The sequence below is a fragment of the Protopterus annectens genome, chromosome 12.part0 (genome assembly GCF_019279795.1).
Source record: "Protopterus annectens isolate FY-2018-M chromosome 12.part0, PAN1.0, whole genome shotgun sequence".
NCBI classification, from domain to species: domain Eukaryota; kingdom Metazoa; phylum Chordata; order Ceratodontiformes; family Protopteridae; genus Protopterus; species Protopterus annectens.
Genome location: NC_056746.1, coordinates 1,175,239,516 through 1,175,255,244, shown reverse-complemented (window position 1 = coordinate 1,175,255,244; position 15,729 = coordinate 1,175,239,516). Strand labels below are relative to the sequence as shown.

Here is a 15,729-nt window from a genome sequence, read left to right as displayed (position 1 = left end):
TTACAGGATGTGTCCTCTCAGGAGGTAGGCCAGGCTGAGGGGCTTCTCAGGTGGCTGTTCTTCCCTCTCTTCCTAAGGTGGTTAGAGCCTCCCCTTCTGTTTCCAAGGCTTCTTTGAGAGGCAGGCCAGGTTTAACTTCAGTGGGGGTTTCTCCTAGCTCTTCAGGATCTTTGCCTAAGAAACATATGCTTAAAATGGCAGAGGATTTGATTACTATGATTAGAGGTTCTATGCCCCCTCCTGATAAGAGGCCTAGGGTGGAACCTGAGTTTGAGAGTTTTGAGCAGTGTTCGGAGGCTTCTGAGTCTTCGGCTGAAGACTTGCAGGAGTATCCTCCTTATTCTGATTCTGATGTGGATGATTCTACTCCGTCAGCTTCTCCTCCTGAGGATTTTTCATTTTCAGAGACTCTTCATTCCATGAGGGAGCATTTTAAATGGGAAGGTCAAGATTTCTCTGATTCCAGGAAGAGGCTTAGGGAATTCTTGTTTTTACCCCAGCATAGGCCTTTAGCTATACCTCCTGTTCTGAATGTGGTGGAAGATATTTTTGCAGAGGCTTCCCTGAACCCTGATTCTTTGCCTCCTGCCCCAGTTAAACCGGATAGGTACTATAGGGTGCCTGAAGCTCATAAGTATCTTTTAAGAGTCCTAGGGCAGACCCGAAACTGTCTCTCAGGGGCCTAAAGGTGTTAAGGCTTCTGTTGTTAAAAATCCTGTTCCTCCTGATAAAGAGGCAAGGGCTTTGGATAGATGGGGAAAGAAAGTGTATACTTCTTCCACTTTAGCCATGAGGGCGTTGAATTGCCAGTTTCACATGTTAAAATATCAAAATTATCTCCTTTCACAATTGAAGTCTAAGGTGGATGCTCTGGCGGAAGGTATTGAGTGTAAAGAGTTGCAGGATTTAGTTCATGTGTCTGAACAGGTAGGTAAGCATTCCTTGCAATGTGGTTTTGATGCTGTGCAGGCCTCCTCGAGGGTGGCTGCCACTGGTTCTGTTCTTCGTAGGCACGCCTGGTTGAGGGATCAGAATTTAGCTGAGCATGTTAAGACAAGGATTTTGGATGCTCCATTACAGTCTGACGTGTTGTTTGGTTCGCCTGTGGAAGCAGTTTTAAAGAAAATGGAGGACAAGGCTAAGTCTATGCAGACTGTTAAAGATTTTTTGCAGGTGCAGCCTCCAAGTTTAGTAGAAATTGGCCTACTAAGGGATGGACATATCCTGCTTATGATTCCCAGTCTAGGGGTAGGTCTAGACGTGGTAGGGCAGAGCTCAAGGTTCTTTTAGGCCTAGAACAGGGAGTTCACCTGCTCAGTCTTCTGGTGAGGGCAGGGGTCAGTCCTTTCGTAAACAGACCCAATGACCTGCCTTTTCAGCTGCCAGTACATTCTCGTCTGGCAGCACCTTTGGGAGGAAGGCTGGCTCTTTCAAAGAAAATTGGGATTTAATTACCCAAGACAGATGGGTACTGGATATCATTCACCACGGTTACAGGTTTTATTTCCATACCTTGCCTCCTTTCAAAGGCATGCCAGACATTCCTCCTCTACAAAGAAAAGAGGCTCACAAGCAAATTTCTCTGTTACTCCAAATAGGGGCCATTCAGCCAGTTCCTGTGCCAGAAAGGGGCCTAGGATTTTATTCTCGCCTGTTCCTAGTACCAAAGAAGGGGAACACGTGGAGACCAATTTTGGATTTATCTATCCTCAACACTTATCTGGACATTCCCAAGTTCAAAATGTTGACGTTACAACAGCTTTTACCTCTGCTGGGCAAAGATCACTGGATGGTAACTTTAGATCTCAAGGAGGCTTACCTTCATGTGCCTATCAGACTAAGTTGCAGGAAGTATCTGCGTTTTTGAGCTGGGAATTCCCATTATCAGTTCTCTGCATTGCCCTTTGGCTTATCTACTGCGCCCAGAGTATTCACAAAGGTTCTGGCTCCAGTGATAGCTTACTTCAGGCTAAAAGGAATACAAATCTATCCTTACTTGGACGACTGCCTGATTCTGGCTCAAGAAAAGGAAGACCTTTTACAGCATTTGGAATATGTGATAGCAGTGCTAAGATGCCTAGGGTATTCTGTGAACGAAATAAAGTCCAGTCTAGTACCTCTCAAGACATGTGCTTTCTGGGTGTGAGACTGAATACAGCAGCCCAGATGGCATTTTTAACCCCGGACAAACAAAAGAATCTTTCCATTTACTTCCATCAACTATCTCTTCAGTCCGGGCTGACTGCAAGGACAGTCCTTCAAGCCTTAGGGTTCATGGCATCTTGTATTCTGGTGCTTCCCAATGCCAAACTGCATATGAGGAAGCTGCAATGGTATCTCAAAATGTATGGACACAGCACTGCCAGGATTTGGACACTGTCATTCAAATAATACCTTGCATTCAACAGGAATTTTTGTGGTGGGCTCAGGAATGTCACCTAAACAAGGGACTCTCTGTGACCCGCCAGAGGCGAGTCAGATTCTAACGACAGATGCCTCAGACATTGCTTGGGGAGCTCATCTAAATGGAAAGTGGATACAAGACAAGTGGCCTGCCAGACTACAGCATCTACATATCAACATGAAGGAGATGTTAGCAGTCCAGTTTGCATTAATGGCTTTCAAGGAGTTACTTCTTCCAGGGCAGGTGTTGATTCTAACAGACAACACAACTGTCATGTGGTACATCAACAAACAAGGGGAACACATTCTTACCCGTTATGCAGGCAAGCAATGATTTTATGGGAGACTGCGCCAGCTTGCAACTAACTCTTCAGGCAAGGTTTCTGCCGGAGCACAGAACTCCTTAGCAGATGTGTTAAGCAGACAAATCATGGATCCCCACGAGTGGAAACTGGATCTTCATGTATTTCGAAATTGACAGTATCATGGGGAACTCCAGACATAGATCTGTTCGCTTCTCCACTAAACCACCAGCTGCCAAAGTTTTGCACAAAGAGGTTTCATCACACAGCTTGGAAAGTGGATGCTCTTTCTTTCAGTTGGAAAAATCTTCATGTGTATGCCTTTCCACCTCTGCCTCTTCTCCCAAAGGTGCTCCTAAAGGTCAGACAAGACAAGCCAAGGATGATTTTAATAGCTCCAGATTGGCCTCGCAACACTGGTACCCATTACTGAGGAGTCTGGTAAGGAAGCCTCCATGGCCTTTACCTTTGATTCCACACCTGTTGTCTCAGAGGGACGGTCATCTGCTCAATGTCAAGCTTCACTCTCTTCATCTAACAGCCTGGCATATTCTGTTTTGAAACACAGCAGGTCTCAACTTCCTCAACAAGTTTTAAATGTGATTATGGAAGCCAGAAGACCTAGTACGAGGAAAGTGTACGCAGAAAAATGGAAGAGATTTTTATTTTGGAGTGCAGCAAAGAATTTGGAGATTTCTGAGCCTAATTTGAGTGTGGCTCTTCAATATCTTACTGAGTTATTGGACAAAGGTTTGTCTTTCTCTTCCATTAAGATTCATGCTGCAGCAATTTCAGCTCACTATGATTGTGACCCACCATTGTTTTCACATCCTTTGTTCAAGCAATTTCTTAGAGGGCAAAGAATATAAGACCCCAATGAGCTCCTACTCGTGCTTGGGATCTCAATTTTGTGTTGGAGAAACTTACTCTACAACCTTTTGAGCCTGCGCCTACTGCTGAATTGAAATACTTGTCATGGAAGACTGCTTTTTGTTGGCCATTACTTCTGCAAGAAGGGTTTCTGAATTGCAGGCCCTTATGGCGGTAGAGCCTTTTTTGATTTTCCATAAGGATAGGGTATCATTACGTACTAATCCTTCTTTTATGCCTAAGGTGGTTTCTAGTGTGGCTTTAAACCAAACTATTCATTTGCCTACTTTCTATGCAGATCCCCAAAATAAGGGGGAAAAGATTTTGCACACTTTAGATGTACACAGACAGTTGCGTTATTATTTAAGCAGGACTAAGGATTTTAGGCAGTCTCAGCAGTTGTTTGTTTCTTTTGCTTTGAGTTCTCAGGGCAAGCCTGTGTCAAAACAAACTATTTCTAAGTGGATTGGGTTTTGCATTGCATTTTGTTATTCCCATCATGGCAAGGAGATTCCAGCTGGGATTAGGCCTCATTCCACTAGGGCTACTGCCACTTCAACAGCATTTCTCAGGGGGGTGGCAACTAAGGATATTTTGGAGGCAGCTACTTGGAGTTCAGTGCATACTTTCTCTAAGCATTACCACCTTCCTCTCTACTCTAAATCTAGGGCTGGTTTTGCCACAGCTATTTTGCAAGGCATGTTGACAGCTCCTGCTTCTTTATGATTTGCCAGCCTCCCTTACCTCTGCTTTGGGATTCTACCCAAGTGTTAGGACTGCAGCAATGTGGAATGAAGAACATAGTACAGTTTTGTACCTACCATAAATGTAGATGTTCGAGGATCCACATTGCTGCAGTCCAATTTACCCTCCCTCCTTCCCCTCTGTGTTTAGGGGTGGTTGTGTGGGTGAGGTTATACTCTTGTAATTTTGTATATATTGTACATATTTTTGGTGCAGGAGTGTTTGGTGTTTTTTGGTTTGGGCCTTATCTTTTTAGGGTCTTCTGACATCTGGGGCAAGAAAAGACTGAGGATATGACGTCGGTCATGCGCATTAGTACCCTGACGTCCTGACGTCAGACTAATGCGCCTTGACCGACGTCAGCCATATACTTTGGTATTCGGGCCGACTGGGACAGCGGACTACCCCTGTGTTAGGACTGCAGCAATGTGGATCCTCGAACATCTACATTTATGGTAGGTACAAAACTGTACTTTTACTTGCTCCCCTGCCTCCCACAAATTGCCATGTGTATGTCCTTGCATCATTTGTCTGTGGTGTCCCATTCTCTATGTTTTGTTCAGGTTATGTGGTTCCAGCCATTGCTGAGCATTTCTGTTTGGTGAGAGATGGTATACCCCAGACTGATTGTGTAGTGGATGCTTTAAAGGTATTACTGTTGTAAAGGATAGAAATGTCAGGAAACTGGAGCATAATCCTTGTAGGTAGCCAGGGAACTTCTTAGACAACCATCAAAGATTGTACTTGTAACAGCCATGACCGCACACAGCACACTAAGCACTGTCATGGTGTTACCGGTTTTCAGCAATTCATTTGGGGGTTGGACTGATAGTTCTGGATCCCCCTAGTTTTAAACCATATAAGAAAAGTAGTCCATATTCTTGCTTTGATCCTGCTCCTTGGCTAACCCTTTAGTGACCAGAATGTCTTTTTTTATCTGTCTGCTTGCTTACTTTGTTGACTGGGATGGGTTGATTGAACCTGTTGTAAAGGCCCACTTTCAGTGGTAGCCCAAGAAGAAAAACACCATTAATAATGGAAAACAGAGTACAAGGCAGTTGAGCAGTAAACAAAATGTCTTAGTAGTTGTATTATTACATGCAATATTTTTCATTTCTGCAATATGTTTTAAAGGGCTAGAGGTGTTTCAGAGTAATGTGTTTAAAGTCAAAGCAAACTTTGTCATTTAGAACTATACATGTGTAGCCTGAACAAAATTTCATGCATCACGTCAGTTCTTGAGATTACAAAGGAAAGTGAAACAACACATACAAGTAAAGGAATAAACATAACTAACAAATACAGTACTACTCCCAATACACGCAAGAAAGAGCAGAGACATTTACCAACACTCATATGTGAAAAGAATACCCTCCCCTGACTTAAATTAACTACCCTATTTAAAGTAAAACAAAACAACTTTTGAAATGCCTAAGTTATTTGTCTAATATTGCACTTGAGTTAAATAGTACTGACTATGGATATAATAAATAAATATTGAAATTGGAATATATGTAAGTATATATTGCTCAAATAAATAAAAAATGACTTGTGTCCAGACCCCTGGGACTAGTGCCCGAGTTCAGAAATCTAATCACTGTGGGGTAGAAACTGTTACTGAATCTTTTTGCAGCAGATGCTGTGATATCTCCTGCCCGATGCCAGATGCATAAGCAGTCCATGTGCAGGATGCATGTTGTCCTGTATATTTTGGTAGCCTTTTGGATGCTTCTTGCAAAATAAAGATATTGTATCGATTCAAGACTGGAACCCTGATGTTCTTCATCTCACATTGCTGCAGTCCTTACTTATGGGTAGTCCGCTGTCCTCGGTCGGCCCGAATACCAAAGTATTAGGTTGACGTCGGTCATGGGCACCTAGATCTGACATCAGAGCGTCAGGGTATAAAGGCGCATGACCGACGTCATATCCTCAGTCTTTTTTGCCGCATGGTCCGATGCAGAAGCAGCGTTGCAAGTGCCGTTCGGCGTTCTGAAATTTTTCGTTTTCGGAGTTTCAGACCGATACCAAGTTGGGCTAAGTACCCCGCTGGGGAATATTTTTGTTTTTTCTTGCCTCAGTTACTTACCGGATGTCAGAAAAAGTGAATAATTGTATTTCTTGTGGGAAACAGATACCGCATAGGGATTACCACTCGCTTTGTATTCCTTGTTTGGGACCGGAGCACGACGTAGTCGGGTGTCGGTTTTGTGCTAGGTTTAATGAGCGCACTATAAAATGGAGGTTAGATTGCGCTAGGTTAGTCTTTGGCAAGAGGTGTAATTATAATATGCCGTCGGATGTTCCGACGCCTGCTTCTACTAAGAAGCGCAAAGACAAATCTTTAAAGCCTAGGCAGGATGATTCGTCCGTTTCGGACGCCGGACCTTTAGAAGCTACAGCTCAACAGGTGGATCCGGCTGAAGTTTCTGTTGAGTCCCAGGGGGAAACTTTGATTTTACAGGATGTGGCCTCTCAGGAGGCAGGTCAGGCTGAAGGGGCCTCTCAGGTTACTATTCTCCCTTCTATGCCTAAGGTGGTTAGGCCTTCTGCTACTGTTTCTAAGGCTCCTTCTAAGGGCAGGTCTGTCTTGCCTTCCTCTGGTGTCAGTTCTGGTTCTTCAGGGTCTGTGCCTAAAAAGCACATGCTTAAAATGGCAGAGGATTTGATTACTTTAATTAGAGGTTCTATTCCCCCTCCTGATAAAAGGCCCAGGATGGAGCCAGAGTTGGAAAGTTTGGAGCAGGCCTCAGATGATTCAGAGTCTTCTGCTGAAGACATTCAAGATTTCCCTCCTTATTCTGATTCTGATGCAGAGGATTCCACTCCTTCTGCTTCTCCTCCAGAGGATTTTTCTTTTTCAGAAACTCTGCATTCCATGAGGGAGCATTTTCAGTGGGAGGGACAGGATTACTCTGATTCACGGAAGAGACTTAGGGAGTTCTTGTTTTTACCACAGCATAGACCCTTAGCTATACCTCCGGTTTTGGATGTTGTTTCAGATGTTTTTTCGGAAGCTTCCCTTAATCCAGATTCTGTGCCTCCTGCCCCAGTTAAACCGGACAAGTATTACAGGGTGCCTGAGGCTCATAAATATCTGTATAAGAGTCCTAGGGCGGACCCAGAAACTATTAGTCAGGGGCCTAAGGGTGTTAGAGCCTCTGTTGTTAAGAATCCGTTCCTCTGGATAAGGAAGCTAGAGCTTTGGATAGATGGGGTAAGAAGGTGTATACCTCTTCTACTTTAGCAATGAGAGCTTTGAACTGCCAGTTTCATATGTTGAAGTATCAGAATTTCCTCCTTTCTCAGCTAAGGTCTAAAGTGGATGCTTTGGCAGAGGGCATAGAGTGTAAAGAATTGCAGGATTTAGTGCATGTTTCTGAACAGGTGGGTAAGCACTCTTTGCAATGTGGTTTTGATGCTTTACAGGCTTCTTCTAGGGTGGCTGCCACTGGTTCAGTTATTCGTAGGCACGCCTGGCTTAAGGATCAGAATTTGTCTGAGCATGTTAACTCTAGAATTCTGGATGCCCTTTACAGTCTGAAGTTTTGTTTGGTCCTCCTGTGGAGTCAGTCTTAAAGAAAATGGAAGACAAGGCTAAGTCTATGCAGACTGTTAAAGATTTTTTGCAGGTACAACCTCCAAAGTTTAGTAGAAATTGGCCTACTAAGGGGTGGACGCATCTTCTTCTGATTCTCAGTCTAGGGGTAGATCTAGGCGTGGTAGGGGCAGAGCTCAGAATACTTTCAGGCCGAGACAATGGAGTTCGCCTGCTCAATCTGCTGGTGAGGGCAGGGGCCAGTCCTTTCGTAAACAGGCCCAATGACCTACATTTTCAGCTGCCAGATTCTTCTTGCCTGGCAGCTCCTTTGGGAGGAAAGTTGGCTCTTTTCAAGCAAAATTGGCATTTAGTCACCCAGGACAAATGGGTATTGGACATTATAAACCGAGGTTACAAGTTCTATTTCCATACCATGCCTCCTTTCAAAGGCATGCCAGACGTCCCTCCTCGGCAAAGGATAGAGGCTCGCAGACAAATTTCTTTACTTCTTCAATTAGGAGCTATACAGCCAGTTCCTCTGTCAGAAGTGGGCCTAGGATTTTATTCTCGCCTGTTTCTAGTTCCAAAGAAAGGGAACACGTGGAGACCAATTTTGGATTTATCTACCCTCAACACTTACCTGGACATTCCAAAGTTCAAGATGCTGACTTTACAACAACTTTTACCTCTGTTGGGAAAAGATCACTGGATGGTTACTCTGGACCTCAAAGAGGCTTACCTTCATGTTCCTATCAGGCCCAGTTGCAGGAGGTACCTGCTGGCTGGAAATTTACATTATCAGTTCTCTGCATTGCCCTTTGGCTTATCTACTGCCCAGAGTGTTCACAAAGGTTCTGGCTCCAGTGATAGCATTTTTCAGACTAAGAGGAATACAGATTTATCCTTATTTGGACGATTGCCTGATTATTGCACAAGAAAAGGACGAACTTCTTCATCATCTACAGTATGTGATGGCAGTGTTAAGATGCCTAGGGTATTCTGTGAACGAAACAAAGTCCAGTCTAGTACCCTCTCAGGACATGTGCTTTCTGGGTGTGAGACTGAATACAGCTTCCCAGATGGCCTTTTGACCCCGGACAAACAAAGAAGCCTTTCTCTTTATTTCCATCAAATGTCTCTACGGTCCAGGCTGACTGCAAGGACAGTCCTTCAAGCCTTGGGGTTAATGGCATCTTGTATTCTGGTGCTTCCCAATGCCAAATTGCATATGAGGAAGCTTCAATGGTATCTCAAAAATGTATGGACACAGCACTGCCAAGATCTAGACACTGTCATTCAGATAATACCTTGCATTCGGAAGGAGTTTTTGTGGTGGGCTCAGGAATGTCACCTAAACAAGGGACTCTCTGTGACCTGGCCAGAGGCGAGTCAGATTCTAACGACAGATGCCTCGGACAAGGCTTGGGCAGCACACCTCAGTGGAAAATGGGTGCAAAACACATGGCCTGTCAAACTCCAACATTTGCATATCAACTTGAAGGAAATGTTAGCAGTCCAGTTTGCATTGATGGCTTTAAAAGATTTACTTCACCCAGGGCAGGTGTTGATTCAAACAGACAACACTACTGTCATGTGGTACATCAACAAGCAGGGGGGAACCCATTCTTACCCTCTTTGCAGGCAAGCGATGATTCTGTGGGAAACTGCTCTCAATCTACACCTCAATCTTCAGGCAAGGTTTCTACCAGGAGCACAGAACTCCTTAGCAGATGTATTGAGCAGACAAATAGTGGATCCTCACGAGTGGAAATTGGATCCTCATGTATTTCAACAGTTGACAGTGTTATGGGGAACTCCAGACATAGATCTGTTCGCTTCTCCACTAAATTACCAGTTGCCAAAGTTTTGCACAAAATGTTTCATCACACAGCTTGGAAGGTGGACGCTCTGTCATTCAGTTGGAACAATCTGCATGTATATGCCTTTCCACCTCTGCCTCTTCTTCCCAAGGTACTCTTGAAGGCCAGACAAGACAAGCCAACCATGATTTTGATAGCACCGGATTGGCCTCGACAACACTGGTACCCACTACTGAGGAGCTTAGTACGAGAACCTCCATGGCCTCTGCCTTTGATTCCGCACCTTTTGTCACAAGAGGACAGTCACTTCCTCAATGTCAAAATTCAGTCTCTACATCTAACAGCCTGGCATATTCTGTTTTAGACTCTGGAGGGTCTCAGCTTCCACAACAAGTTTTGAATGTTATTTTGGAGGCCAGGAGGCCTAGTACCAGGAAAGTTTACGCTGATAAATGGAGGAGATTTTTATTTGGAGCAAAGGAAAGGACTTTGATGTCTCCAAACCTGATTTAAGTGTTGCTCTTCAATATCTTACGGAGTTATTGGACAAGGGTTTGTCTTTCTCCTCAATAAAGGTCCATGCTGCAGCCATTTCTGCTCACTATGATTGTGACCCTCCTTTATTCTCTCATCCTTGGTTTAAGCAATTTCTTAGAGGGGCAAAGAATATAAGACCCCCACGAGAGCTCCTACTCCTGCTTGGGATCTCAATTTTGTGTTGGAAAAACTTACTCTACAACCTTTTGAGCCTGCAGCTACTACCGAGTTAAAGTATTTGTCATGGAAAACTGCTTTTTTGTTGGCCATTACCTCTGCAAGAAGGGTTTCTGAATTACAGGCCCTCATGGCAGTGGAGCCTTTCCTGATTTTTCATAAGGATAGGGTATCTTTGCACTAATCCTTCCTTTATGCCTAAGGTGGTTTCTAGTGTGGCCTTAAATCAAACTATTCATTTGCCTACTTTTTATGCAAACCCCCAAAATAAAGGGGAGAAAATGTTGCATACTTTGGATATTCACAGGCAGTTGCGTTATTATTTGAGCAGAACCAAGGAGTTCAGACAGTCTCAGCAATTGTTTGTTTCTTTTGCTTTGGGTTCACAGGGTAAACCTGTTTCAAAACAAACTATTTCTAAATGGATTGGGTTTTGTATTTCTTTCTGTTATTCCCATCATGGTAAGGAGATTCCTGCTGGAATCAGGCCTCATTCCACTAGGGCTACTGCTACTTCTACGGCCTTTCTAACGGGGGTAGCTACAAAGACATTTTGGAGGCAGCTACTTGGAGTTCAGTGCATACCTTTTCTAAACATTACCACCTTCCTCTTTATTCTAAGTCTAGGGCTGGATTTGCCACTGCAATTTTACAGGGCATTTTAGCGGCCCTAATGCTTTATGATTTTTACCATCCTCCCTTTCCCGTTGCTTTGGGATTCTACCCATAAGTAAGGACTGCAGCAATGTGAGATGAAGAACATAGTACAGTTTTGTACCTACCATAAATGTAGATGTTCGAAGATCCACATTGCTGCAGTCCAATTTACCCTCCCTCCTTCCCCACTGTAGTTAGACTTGGTGTTATGCTTTAGGTGATGGTTGTTGTTGGGCATGTTTTTGGGAGGTATTCTGTTTTTGGCTGTGGCCTTTCTGGTTTGGCCTTCTGACATCTGGGGCAAGAAAAGACTGAGGATATGACGTCGGTCATACGCCTTTATACCCTGACGCTCTGATGTCAGATCTAGGCGCCCATGACCGATGTCAACCTAATACTTTGGTATTTGGGCCGACCGAGGACAGCGAACTACCCATAAGTAAGGACTGCAGCAATGTGGATCTTCGAACATCTACATTTATGGTAGGTACAAAACTGTACTTTTCCTTCTCTGCAAGCCTCACCACTCTTTGTAGTGCCTTCCTTTCTGTAACTGTGCAGCTTCTAAACCACTCTGTGAAGTTGCAGGTGAGGATACTGTCTCTTGCACCTCTGTAGAAGGTGGAGAGAATAAGAGGAGGAAGCTTAGCTGTTTGAAGCCTTCTTAAAAAGTGGAGGCATTGGTGTCCTTTCCTGACCAGTTGGCTGGTGTTTCCTGACCACGAGAGATCCTCTGATATGTGTACACCCAGGAATTTCATACTCTTAACCCTCTCCACACATTAACCATTGATCTTGAGCACTGGGTTGTTTGTTCTCCTTTTCCTGAAGTCGATGATCTCTTTGGTCTTGCTTACCTTCAGGTCAAGGTTGTTCCCCTCACACCAACTGATCAGAGATGCCACCTACTCTCTATGCCCTTTAACCCTCATTTGTAATGAGCCCAATGACTGTGGTGTTGTCGACAAACTTGAGATGGTTGGACTTGTGCTTAGCATAGCAGTTGTGAGTCAGGATGGTGAATAACAGTGGGCTTGAGAACACATCCCTGTGGAACCCCAGTGTTAATTGTGATTGCACTTTGATGTGTGCTTACTTGAACACACACCCTCTGTAGTCTCTCAATCAGGAAGCCCAGAATCCAGGTACAGAGATGTTTACTGATTCCTAAATGTGCCAGTTTTTCTATCAGCTGCATTGGTACCACTATTAATTGCAGAGCTGAAGTCTATGAACAGCATCCTCGCATAGTTGTGTTTGCCCACTAAATGCTGAAGGGAGATGTGTAGTGCTACTGATATGGCATCAGCAGTGGAACTATTAGCTCTGTATTAAAACTGCAGAGGGTCAAAATCAGTAGGTAGGTATGATGAAAGGTGCTGTTTGATCAGCTGCTGAAAGCATTTCATAACAGTGGATGTTGGAGCGACTAGTCTGTAGTTGTTTGGGCTGGAGGGAGTGTTTTTTATAGGTAGTGGGATGATGTTAGTTTCTTTGTAGCATGAGGGTACTTTTGCCATGGCAAGAGAGGTGTTAAATATTTCCTTGAGTACTGTGCATAGTTGATCAGCACAGCCTTTTTAACACCTTGCCCAGTATATTGTCTGGGCCAGCAGCTTTCCTGGGGTTCACTCTCCTTAATCCTCTTCGTACCTCCTCTGTGCTGAGGCTGAGTACTCCTTCTCATCAGTGGGTAGCTTTAGTGCCAACCTTTTGTCTTTCCTCAAATCTACCAAAAAAGATGTTCAAACTGTCCAGGAATTTGATGCTGTTCTCACACTGTGCTGACCTGATTTTGTAGTCAGTGATCTCCCGTATGCCTTGCCATAGTCTCCTTGCATCCTTCGTGTCTTCAGAGTTTAGTCAGATATTTATGTAATGAAAAAGGAAGTTCCAAATGTAACTATTAGTTGATCTTTGAGCAGTGGATTAGGTGGAATAGAGTAACATGCAGCTTTTGTAGGGTAGTAAAGAATGAAGATAGTAGGATAAGTAAGGCAGGATTGATACAATTTATAAATAGGACCGTTTGTTTCATGTTCTTATGAGTAGTAGATCTTGTAAGTTAAAATTGTCATTCTCTCTTTGTTGGCACTTTACACAGTTCCTTACCCCTGTGCTAGTGAACTAATTAGTCCATACATTTCTGAATGCATCCAGTATTTATGAACGTAAACCTTCCTTGCAAGTTGCATCTACTACCTTGCATGAGTAACTGTTTCTTTTTAATTACAGTAACACTATGGTATTGCTTGAAGGCCCATGGTGCAGCAGCTCTTTGATCTATACTATACTGTACTGTACTGTACTGTACTATACTATGCCGTAATGTTGGGCAGGTACAGTCCATTTCATTGCTGCAAGAAAGATGTAGGAAAATAAAAATGAAATTCCTTATAAATACATTAAACTGACTACTGTAGCTTTTAATGCTTATCATCGTCCCAAAGCTTATGGGATGACCACTTAGAGTAAGTTTAATAAAACTGGGTTATGTCTTGGTCTTCTTACCTGCTATCACCATATCTTAATTTAATTGAAGTGTTTACTTGCAGTCCTGTTAATGTACTGAAATGATGATAAAGAGAATTGGTTAGGAAAGATTGAGGAAGGAGTTTATAAATCAGTAAAAGATATGGGGGTTGGTATAATGGGTAAGGTATTTACCTCATACACCCAAGGGACAAGATTTAATTCTCACGTTTGGAAGGGAAAATGGCTAGGCTTAAAATGGCCCACAAGGGCAGCTAGCCTAATACTTGCCTACAAACTTGTAATTTGAAAGCTAGAAGAACTTTTATACTTTAATGCAGTCTGACAGAGGTGCTGATGATAAAAGATAAGAATGATGTTGCATCACTAACTTACATGTGGGCCATTTTTTGCTGTTTTACAGATTCATGGAGTCGGAACTGGATCTGAATGACATCATACAGGAGATGCATGTGATTGCCACCATGCCTAACCTATATCGCCTCTTAGTGGAGCTCAACGCTGTCCATTCAATCTTGGGTTTACTTGGGCATGATAACACAGATATCCTTTCATTGTTGAGACTGCACATTGTCATTTTAAAACTCTGACAGAAAAATAGAGGTCAGGTGGTGACTTCACTTGATGTTTTCCATTACATAAAAACCTGTGAACTGATGTGCTTCTTGTCTAAATGGGGTATGGCCAGGTGCACAAATGTAACGTGTTTTTTATGCATCTCACCCAAAGTCTAAAAATGATAATTTTGTAACATATTTAGGTGAAATTAACATCCATTTTATTTGTTTATTTTGTGGAGAATTGATGCCATACCATACCATAGATTTCAAGTAGCAACTCAGACATGATTTCTTACAATTAGAAATGAAAATTCCAACCTTTACTTAAGCGGTGGTGCAGTGGTTAGCGTTGTCGCCTCACAGTAAGAGATTCTCCTGTTCGATTCTCGGCTGGAGTGCCTTCTGTGTGGAGTCTGCATGTCCTCCCCATGGTCGAGTGATGTATAAAGATGTGCAGGTAGGTGCGTGTGTGAATGGGTGTGCTGTCTTTGAAAGTTGGGTGTCAGGCTGGCAACACGGCGCTTTCCTTAGGTTTTGTTGGGACAGGTGTGGTGACTGTCTTGTTCCCCCCAGAGCCAGCCTTGTGCACTGGAACCATTACCATGCTATAGTTCTGCAGCACTACTACATTGTCTAGAGAGAGAGAGACATTAGAGTTTAACTAGTGTTACCAAATAAGCTTTTTTAGCACCTGAACTTTTATATTTTGTCTTCCCAATGTCCTTAAGTTCCTTCTTGGTCATTTTACCTTATGCTAATTTGTCTATGTTTTTCCTTTATCAAGCTGACACCTTGTTTTACTCTTCTTTCTCAAATACTTTAGTAAAGAATAGCTGCATGATTTGTAGCATTCTGGAATGTACTCTTTCCATTAATCTATTTTTTTTCATGTATCTGTTGAAAATCCATTTGTAACTGAACCTCATTGTTTTTACTTTTATTCCATGGGCTACAGTAACCTACCTGATGGCAATTTGCTCCCTTTCATTTGGCCTTCTTTTTTCAGCTTATTTTCTAGGTTTGCATTCTTTTGTTTGCCTTCCTCCTTTCATTTGTTACCCTTTTGCACGTCTTTTGTTTTGGCCTTTTATTTCTGTATTTCTCTTCTTTTTTTCATTCCTCCCTCAGTCAGATGTTGGTCTTTCCTGTCCCCAGTTCATATTTCACCACTGTACGTCTTGGCAGAATAATGGTTCTACTCCTGTAATCTTAAATCTTTGTCCTTATTGCATTTCTCATTAGTACTTTGGGACTAGGGACCATGCATCTTACTCATTTACACAAGGTTCTAGCGCTGGACATCATCTCTTTCATTCATCACTTCTTTCCTTATTGTTTCTCTTTATCATCTTTTGTAGTGTCCCATTTCCTGTTGCAGTAAAAATTTTTTAGAGACTTCTGTTGTACTTCACCTTTACTGCTCAACTTTCAACATTTATGTCTGTCCACACCGAAGACATATCGCAGTCAAAACTTCTGCTGTGTTTCTTCGGTACATTTGTAAACATTCTTCAATACTGTTGTACTTCTCTAATCTCTATATCTCATACTTAATGAACCAGTCCCATTCTCTGAAGTACATTTCTTTTTCTTTTCACAGTGCTACAAAGTTCCTTCTGTCTGCT

At 42.9% G+C, this 15,729-nt stretch overlaps 1 protein-coding gene across 2 annotated transcripts in view; it reads left to right on the top strand.

Annotated features, from left to right (window-relative positions):
• The window catches only part of CTNNBL1 (catenin beta like 1), a 2,650,525-nt gene that overhangs the window by 541,243 nt on the left and 2,093,553 nt on the right, over positions 1 to 15,729 (top strand). For both annotated transcript variants that reach the window (XM_044090205.1, XM_044090206.1), the window contains one exon: positions 13,948 to 14,087. In XM_044090205.1, coding sequence (XP_043946140.1) covers positions 13,948 to 14,087 — 140 coding nt within the window. The remainder of the gene's footprint in view (positions 1 to 13,947; positions 14,088 to 15,729) is intronic.